Source organism: Nothoprocta perdicaria, unplaced genomic scaffold (genome assembly GCF_003342845.1).
Source record: "Nothoprocta perdicaria isolate Ctin4 unplaced genomic scaffold, notPer1 scaffold_5, whole genome shotgun sequence".
NCBI lineage: Eukaryota > Metazoa > Chordata > Aves > Tinamiformes > Tinamidae > Nothoprocta > Nothoprocta perdicaria.
This window is the reverse complement of record NW_020455754.1, coordinates 8,742,291-8,751,529: the sequence shown is the minus strand read 5'-3', so window position 1 is coordinate 8,751,529 and position 9,239 is coordinate 8,742,291. Positions and strand designations below refer to the sequence as shown.

General features: G+C 49.5%; 2 protein-coding genes across 3 annotated transcripts; one reads left to right on the top strand and one right to left on the bottom strand.

Moving 5' to 3' along the window:
- Window positions 1-4,302, top strand: SQSTM1 (sequestosome 1). Of its 2 annotated transcripts, XM_026047454.1 has the most exons (8): window positions 1-211; window positions 299-394; window positions 1,067-1,296; window positions 1,441-1,597; window positions 2,085-2,174; window positions 2,702-2,943; window positions 3,191-3,398; window positions 4,031-4,302. In XM_026047454.1, exons 1-8 carry the CDS (start codon window positions 34-36, stop codon window positions 4,186-4,188), a joined length of 1,359 nt encoding a protein of 452 aa, XP_025903239.1. In that variant the 5' UTR covers window positions 1-33; the 3' UTR covers window positions 4,189-4,302. The 2 variants fall into 2 exon arrangements, with proteins under 2 accessions (XP_025903239.1, XP_025903240.1); XM_026047455.1 differs by lacking the exon at window positions 2,085-2,174.
- MRNIP (MRN complex interacting protein) lies at window positions 4,234-9,239 on the bottom strand. Its single transcript, XM_026047543.1, has 8 exons — window positions 9,180-9,239; window positions 9,047-9,106; window positions 8,504-8,601; window positions 7,280-7,352; window positions 6,844-6,974; window positions 6,088-6,192; window positions 5,535-5,613; window positions 4,234-4,402 (listed from the first exon to the last, which is right to left on the bottom strand). The coding sequence occupies exons 1-7, from the start codon at window positions 9,237-9,239 to the stop codon at window positions 5,595-5,597; spliced, it is 546 nt and encodes a 181-aa protein (XP_025903328.1). The 3' UTR covers window positions 4,234-4,402; window positions 5,535-5,594.

Below are 9,239 nucleotides of genomic sequence, written 5' to 3'. Positions count from 1 at the left end.
CGCCGCGCCGGCAATTCCTGCTGCGCCACAGCCATGGCGGCGCTCACCGTCAAAGCCTACCTGCTGGGCAAGGAGGAGGCGACGCGCGAGATCCGCCGCTTCTCCCTGCCGCCGCCCGCCCGCTACCAGGCCATCCACGACCGCGTCGCCGAGCTCTTCCAGGGGCTGCTGCGGGCCGGGCCGCCGCCCGCCTTCCGCATGCACTACAAGGGTGAGCGGGCCGGGGAGGGGGCGGCCGCCGCCCGACGGGGCTCCCCGCGCGGGCGCGGGGCTCACTGCGGCTCTCGGTGTCCCCCAGATGAGGACGGCGACCTGATCGCCTTCTCCAGCGACGAGGAGCTGGAGCTGGCCCTGCCCTACGTCCAGGACGGTGTCCTGCGCGTCTACATCAAAGGTGAGGCCGAGGGGGCATGCCCCGACCGGGGAAAGGGCACCCTGCCGAGGCAGAGGGGCAAGTTTACCATGTTTTACCTAGCTGTGTAGCCCCAGCTCACCAAAAAATGCTGTTTTATTCATGCTGCCTCCCTGACAACACGTGACTGATCTCTGCTATTTCCAAAGATGTGGTAAGAAGCCCAGATTTCAGTCTGTTTCTCAGTGCTCAGTTCCTGCCTGCTGCTCTGTGCAGCTTCAGATACCCACCAAGCTTCATCTGCAGCCCTGTGAGTCACAGCAGCCACTGCCCCTGTCCCCGTTCACATCAGCTAAGCCTCCTGGCACCTCTTAGCTCCCTCTTGGGAGCTTTTGGTCCTGCGTTCCTGGGCACTGCATAGGCAAGAAGTCAAATGGGGCAGTGTGCTATTAATCTAACATAAGCATGGAAAAAGAATCCGTTGAGGACGAGGCATGCTCGGCACGAGGAGCAGGTAGCCTGGGGAAGCCACTTTGCACTCGGTTCAGGTTCTCTTACGTATCCCCAGCTTGAGTTTGGCAGCCAGCGTAAAAATAAACTGACCTAGTAAGTCAATACTGCGGTAACAAGTGCTGTTTGTTCCCCTCGCCCCTGCCCGATTACCAGCCTTTAAATAGAAACCTGGTTCCAGACACGGTTTCCTTTCCTTAATAGAGAAAAAGGAGTGCAAGCGGGAGCATCGCGCGCAGTGCAGCCAGGAGCCTCCCCGGGACATGGTGCATCCCAACGTGATCTGCGACGGCTGCGACGGACCTGTCGTGGGTGCGAGGTTCAAGTGCACTGTCTGCCCAGACTATGACTTGTGCAGCACCTGTGAGAATAAGGGCATCCACAGGGAGCACAACATGGTGATGTTTCAGAGCCCACTGCTGAATCCATTTGAGGTGAGCCAAATCCCCCTGCGGTGGAGGGAGGGAGATTAAAACAGGATTTTCCATGAAAGCTGCTAAACAAAATCCACACCTTGAGTTTCAGTTGCCCAAAACTGTTTGTTCGAGCACAGTCACATGAACATAACTTCTTTCCAGTGGGTGCCCCGAGGACGTTGGCTCCGTAAGATGAGGCATGGTGTTCCACCCTTCCCATGGATGCACCGCTGGGGATATCCTGTCATTCCAGCTCCATGTCAAAACTCAGAGCAAGCTCGGGCCAGTGCTGCAGCCTCCACTGCACCTACTGAGCAAGGTAAGAGGATGCTCTGGTAAAAAAGGTGCTGGTGGCAAAGCCAGAGTAGCAGAGGCTTCTGGAGCATGGTGTGGAATTAGGAAGTTTCAGTGGAAAAAAAAACACTGAAACTAATCTAATTACCTTAAAATAATCAACACTTTCATGTGTTAAGGCTTGCTCAGGCCCATGTGATATGAGGATACAGAGACAGTACTGAAATTAGGGGGGCCATGCTAGATGAAGTTGCTCACTGTCTGCTCTAAATGTGCCTCTCACAGCATGGCTAGTGAGCCTTAACAATGCTAGTGTCACTGGTCCTGCGTTCCTGAGCTAGTTCAGGGTTGGTTAAGGTCTCTATACTGCCTTTCTGTGCAGTAGATAAACAATAGAAAATATATACCCATATCTCTCTGGATAGCATCTGTAGAGTGTATCTCCCTCCAACACTCTGTAGCTGCTGTCTCCCTGCTGAGTTGCTGGGTGCTAACAGAAATTGTTTTTCTAGAAGCTTCTACTAACAGCCAGCCTCAGGACCCCAATGTCACCTTCTTAAAGAATGTTGGGGAGAGTGTTGCAGCTTTTCTGAGCCCCCTGGGTAAGTGACTTCTGGTTTGTCCATTCCCATCCCTGAGACTGGCTCTGTGTAGCTCCTATTAACAGGAGCAATGACCTGTTGTGGCTGTTACCTGAACCACCTCATGCTACCAAGCGTGAAAGCTGTAGTTTACTCCCTGTACTAAAAATATCTAGGGTGAGAACACCCACTGAACACCCTTCCAGAGTCCCCATTTGGAAGAAAATGAGGAAATACTTAACCTGTTATGACTAATAAGTCCATGATGACTTGGGGTTTTGTTTACCTCATATGAATGTGCATAGCTTCTGCTTAGAAGGGCACAGCCTACCCTCTGTGTGGGGTACCTGTCTTGAGGAAAAGGAGATTGGTAGCTAACACTTCTTTTTTTTTTTTTTTTAAATTTGCTTCACACTTAATTCCTGCATGTTCCATAAACAGAGGCTTACAGAAACATTAATAAGTCTAGACTAGGATTAACAAAGGCTCTTTCAGGGTGTTCTGCTCAGGAAAAAAAATTGGCAATATTCATCTCAAATGCTTTTTAGGTATTGAAGTTGATATTGATGTGGAACATGGAGGACAGAGAAGCAAGGTGACTCCTGCTTCTTCCCAGCAAGAGAACAGTACTGAGACCAGCAGCACTACTGTTAACCAGGACACGGAGACCAAATCAGACTGGAATAGCACAGATCCTGCTACAGAAGTAAATACTGTTGCAGAGCAGATACAAGACATGGTGATAGATCCTCTGCCCACACAAATGGAAGAAGGCAGCCTCCAGTCCCAGGTACAAGAACTATTATTACAGGAATACGTTGTGGACTGTGAGATGGAATATGAAGATCTCAGCCTATTAAGTGACTGACAGTTACTTTACAGTTACTGTTACAGTTAGTGACTGACAGTAGCTTTAGAGTATTTAACTGTTTGTGTTGGGACTTCTTGTGGGTGTAACTGTTTAAAGACAAATAGTAGAAACATGCATCCTACCTGGAAAATGCTGAAACACTTGGATCTTTTTCTTGCCATTTCAGGAACACAGTGAGTCTAGCAGTTCGTCAGGTGGTGATGAGGACTGGACCCACTTGTCTTCCAAAGAAGTGGATCCCTCCACAGGTGAACTGCAGTCTCTACAAATGCCAGAGACAGAGGGCCCCAGCTCCCTGGACCCATCTCAGGGTCCTGCCCAAACAGGACCTACAGGGTTGCGAGAGGCTGCGCTCTACCCGCATCTCCCACCAGGTACGGAGATGCATGCAGGCTTCACAGCTGAGCAGCTTCAACTCGGGAGTTGTCAGCTTGCCCAGCCTAAGAATGAGCTGCTTAGAGGTATTAAAAGTCAAGCTCATACAAGTTACAGCTAAACTTGCCCATAATCTTGCAATCAGGCCAGGATGTGGCCTGACTTTTATATAGGGTGATCTTCCCCTGTAACAAGGTCAGCTAAGTCTTGACATACTTCTGACTGCTTAGACTGGTACTCTGCTCCACTCGATCAGCATGAAAAAACCAGTATCCTAAATCATGCTGGATGCTGTAAAGGAGAGCACCTAAAAGGACACATTAGACCATCCTATGACTTAAGAGTTTCTTTTTCCTCCTGGTGGGAGCTAGTAAGAGCATGCTAAGCCCCTTAGCCAAAGTCCTGTGACAAGGCTGACTCAGCAGCTACCTTAGCAGGTTACACTTTTGTGTGTGTGTATGTGTCTAAATCTTTCCTTTCCAGAACATAAAGGAGAGGTTGTCTTCAACAGTTACCAATGATTGTAGAGTTCTTTTGGGCCAGCCTGCCTACTCTGTGCTAGGGGAGCCTTCCCTGGCCTGTCAAGTATATTTGAGGTGTTCTACCCTGTGAACTGTTCTTCTCTTAACAGAAGCTGACCCTCGCCTCATCGAATCACTGTCCCAGATGCTCTCCATGGGCTTCTCTGATGAGGGTGGATGGCTCACTCGCCTGCTGCAGACAAAGAACTGCGACATCGGGGCAGCGTTAGATGCCATCCAGTACTCCAAGCACCCACCTCACTTGTAGTAGTCTCTGTAACAAGGGCACTTGCTTCCTAACTGAAAGCAGCAGTACAACAACTCTGGCAGTTTGTCCTTCTTCCTCCTAAGGGTTTCTGTCTCATGTTCCTAAGTGCTTGTAGAGTTGGATGAAAACAATAAATACGACTTCCTGCCTCTCACTACATGAGTCTGTGTATTTAAGCAGCATTACTGTCTTGCTCTGTTCACTGCATTATAGCCTAGAAGACAAGAGAGAGAGAGAGAGAGAGAGATTGAAAGAGTCAAGCACCTCAGGGCAAAGGAGGCAATTCAGGACTGTAGGCCTGCATTTCTACCTGTGCTTTGCAAGTAGGTGGAACAGAGCTCTGCTGTTACTACTTTTTTTTCTTTTTTTTAATGAGACTGAGCCTCAGCTCCTTAGTCTTAGGCTTTCTGCTGAAAGAAACTGCTTTCTTTCTGTTCAAGTTGAAGGCTGCTTTGCAGCCCTGAAAGATAGAGTTGTTAAGGGGAGATGCAGAGAAAAGGGGTAGAGTGTATGTGGGGAAGTGGACTAGACAGATAGTTGGCTAACAGAAGGTCCCACCCAAGCTGGCCTATTCTCTGTTTGTTTCCATAGCAGGATTGCAGTGCATAAATCCAATGGTTACTACAGAAAGTCTAGTCTTCCCCATCCTCATATACTTTCCCCAGACACAACAATAGAACAAACTAACAACTTTAATACTGCCCTTTTGAAAGGATTGCATTAAAATGATACCTCCCTTCAAAACCCACTCTCAGTACTCAACATTAGAAAATAAACTGTAAAGCTGTCACTTAAAATCAAGGAGCAAGATGCCAGAGCTTCTCATAGATTATCATCGAACTCCTCACCAGTGCAGAAGAGGGATTTATGTGAAGTGTTCCTGGGAGGGGAGAGAATGAGGGTAGGTGGAGGAGGGCACATGGGCAATGCAGTGTGAGCGCCAGGGCCCCTTCCTGCAATGCTCTCTACGGCAGCAGATCTCGCTGGCCCTATCGAAGGGCCTTGAGGTTCTTTGAGCAACACTTGCTCAGAGCAAGTGCCAGGCAGGGTGGTGCCTGGCACTTCTGAGGCCAGGTGCTCAGTACTAGAAAGGCACTTCTTAAACTCAGTGTCATCTAGGCCTCGAGGTAGAAAATTTCCAGCCTGCCTAGAATAGTTACTGGCCATAAAGATGTCTGCTGCAGTGGGGGGTGGCCCCATCTTTCTACTGCCCTCCTGTGGTGGCAAGGTGACCTTGGCAGGGGTTTCCCCACAGTTCTCAGAAAAAGAGAGAAATTTTTCCCACTTTGAGGGCTTGATGGGAACAGCTGGGATTTGTGTGCTCCCCTCAGGCACTGCAGACTCACACGCAGCAGGAATCATCCTGTCTCCACAGCCAGCTGCTCCATCACCTTGTTGTGGCACTGCTAGTGAACGTGGCTTGCGCTATAAAAAGGAGGAGAGCTCAGTTACAAATCCACCCTGCACCGAGGCAGGCACAGAAACAGCATCCTTGTCCTTCAAATGCACCTGAGTTTTCACCCCCATCCTGAGGCAGGGCAGAGACTGATGCTCTGGACAGGCCCACAAACTTGGGGCTGTGAAGACCAAGGCCAACTTCAGGGGCAGGGCCTGTAATCCCAGTGACCTTAATAACTACGGGCTACAAAGGTGCTGCTCAGGGAGGCCAGGAAGAACAAGCAGCACCTGTATGGATGCAGCAATCTGGCTCAACCACTTCGCTTGCACAAGGAGGCATTGTTTTTGCCTAAAGTCTTTCAGAGATGAACTCATGACACAATTTTCTTCTCCTCCCCCACAATTCAAATAGAAGAACACAAGAAGAGATTACCAGAAAATTTGAATATTACCATGACAAAAAAAAAAAAAAAGAGGCCAGAAGGATAGGTTTGTAAATACCTCAGAGATTTTAACCTTTTTGGCTTGGTTTGCAATCGGCAAAGCTCCATTTTCCTCTGACAATTCCTGGACATCAGTGTAGGGGGGAAGCTGTTCTGGTGTTTCCTGGTCAAGAGAACCATTCACAAAACAGACAGGTTAGCTCCACTGCAGGACAAAATGGGCTTCAAACGGTTCAATATGAATCATAGGAAGAAGCCGTTTTATTGCAGATAACTAACCCTTATATACAATTATTCTGTCCCTAAATGGGGTGCGCACTCCTTGATAGGACAATTCTCTGATTCCAAGGACAGCACGCATTCTTGCTCGGTTCTTGGTTGGTCAGCTCACATCTCGGTGCTCCCCCCTTGCATCCCTCTCTGCTTGGCTCACTTCCTCAAATAGACTTCTTGTTTTTCTCTCCTCAAGGCCACCTTAGAGACAGAGCTGTGTGCTTTGTTAAACATGCCTCTTTTAAATGTGCTTTGTTAAACGAGCTATGTGCTCTGTTAACCTTCTTATATGGCTGGTCCTGTGTACCCACTCAGAGTTTCTTCTAAGTGCCTTCCTACGCTCCACTAGAAATTTGTCACTAGCAAATCACCAAAGATGTTCATAAAAAGAATGGCTCTACCAATAAATGAAATGCTTTGCCTCACTTACTGAACTCCTGCTTAGGGCAGGTCAGATTGCTCATTGCAGCCTGTACTTTCTTCAGCTTTCAGACCTGCATGACCTCCCACACCCCACAGAAAAAGCGATTTTTTCCTGTACCTTTGTCCTTCCGCAGTGTTCATCCTCCAGGAGCAAAACTGTTGCCTTTCTCCTGATTCCTCATCATCCTCCTGAGTTTCATTACTCTCGTCCAGATATTTACTCCAGCGACTGACTTCTGCCTTTCCTTCCTACAACATTGGAGAACTACTGAAGAAGAGGAACCAACACACAGTGCTCTTGTTTCAGAGGTTTTAACCGAAGTGGTGGATGCCTCAAAGCTGTTGAGCATGGATTCCTGTATCACATTCCTAGGTTTGACATCCCAGGGGAAGACAGAGCTTCTGCACACATCTCGTGCCCTCTCTGCTCGAGCCTCTCTGGCTACACATGTTATCTCAGCCCCCTGGACCAATATAAATGGGTCAAGGATTTCACTCTGATCCACCTGGTTTGTCAGGTGTTAATATTTGCTTCAGCTTTGTAGGTAACCTACCTGCTGGACCAAACTTCTGCCTTCGCTTTCGACTGCTGTATTCTTATTGGCATCTACAGAGTCTTCTACAAACCTAAAACAGATGTTTAAAAGAAGCTTCTAGAACACACTTTCATCAGTGTAATTTCTTTTCATATTACCTAGTCACTATACAAAGGAAATGACCTTGGATAGAAAATATGTCAGAAAAAAAGGATCTTTACGAAAACAGGTGTCAAATGAAAAATTTGCAAAATACATTACCCAAATGCTTCACAAAAATGTGGGTAGTTGGAGGGCAGTCCTCTTTCCTCCTATACACAGAGTAGTAACTGTGATGTAAAGCTGCTGATCATTAAATCACAAGGCACAGCTTTTAGGACAACAGCTGAAAGTTACTAATTACATCCTGATCATCAGGAAATGGGAAAATATTTTCAGAATGCCTTGAGAATGGCAGCAGAGACTCTATTTTACAAGGGAACAAAACCCAAGTTTTGGGTTTTCCCACACAAGGTTTAACTTCACACACAAGGTTTAACTCTGAAGCACTCCTTCTATACAACTAGGTTATCTGACCAGTTTGGACTGATTTCTGAACAATAACCTTGAGTAAAAAGAAGCTGTAGAGACAATCAGAGCAGTTCCAGATTAGGTGCTTTGTAAACAGACTCAGGACTGAAATAAACAGGGAAACACTACCTAGAATTTCCTGTCCAGACAGCATTACACCTCAATGTTTGCAGTAAGATAAGTCCTTTATCAAAAATAGGGGGAATTCCTCGCAGATTCCCAATGTGAAACCCCCTGGACGCCAACATTTAACACCTCTAACACCAGCTGAGGTTGTATTTTCTCTGCGGATGCTGAGGTGCCCACCCGTATTGCTTGTCACCCTGTGAGATGGACACTTCCAGGGTCAGCTCTCCAAGTAGCAAACAAGAGACAATTAAAAAAAAAGACAAACCCTGTAATGGGTAAAGGTCTAATCAATATACACTATTAATCAACTAAAGTTACCTGAAAAAAAAAAGCTAGTGAGAAGAAACATGCAAGGACACTAAACCCAACTAAACCCAACCAATAATTAGCTGCTAAGCATTGGTGACAAGACCGGCACGTTCCATGGTTGTACAGGGGCACAGAAAAGCCGCCCCGTGAGCTCAGCTTACGTAACAGGCTCTCAGCACACGTGTGTACAGGCTAATTGCAGCAGAGCAAACGGGACAAACAGGCGGACTCTACCGAGGTGTCCAGCTCTGGGCTTCCTCCGCCTCACCCTGCAGTAAGTTCAGCTTCTGGACGTGGAGCCTGCAGTCCACCGCAGACCCGTCCCCATAAACCTGCAAAAATAACGAAAACGGAGCCCAGGGAGCCGGTGGGAGCGAACAGCGTGGAGCGAGGCGGCGCCCTCCCCACCTGGGGAACATTCCCGTGCTGATGAGAACTGAACTCGTGCGTGTGGCGGGGCTGCTGCCAACCTGCCCCGAGCGGGGAGCACCCGGCCCAGGAGGCTGCTGAACGGGGTGCTCAGTGGGTGGGGGGGCACAGGGGTCCCCAGGGCCACTGTGTGGGGCTCCCAGCACGCAGGGCCGCCCGCCGGGGCTGTGAAGGACCCTGCAGAGGGCAACCCAGGGCTGCCAGCGGGGCTCCCACCGCCACCACAGCTCCCACAGCCGCCACCAGGGCCCCCCACAGCCGCCACCGCCACGCAGGGCTTCCCAGGACCCCGGCCCGCCGCCCCGGCCCTCGCCGCCGGCCGAGCGTGGCGGGGGAAGGCCCGCTCACCTTCTGCACCGCCTGCTTCTGCCCGCACACGGCGCAGCTCCACTTCCCGCTCCGCTTGGCCTAAGGGAGAGCGCGCGGAGCGTTAGGCCCGGCTCAGGCTCAGGCCTAGGCCGCGGTCCCGGCCCACACGGACCTGCTGCACCTGGAAGAGGCGGCAGCCGCAGCACCGCAGCACCCAGAACCGCGGCGCCAT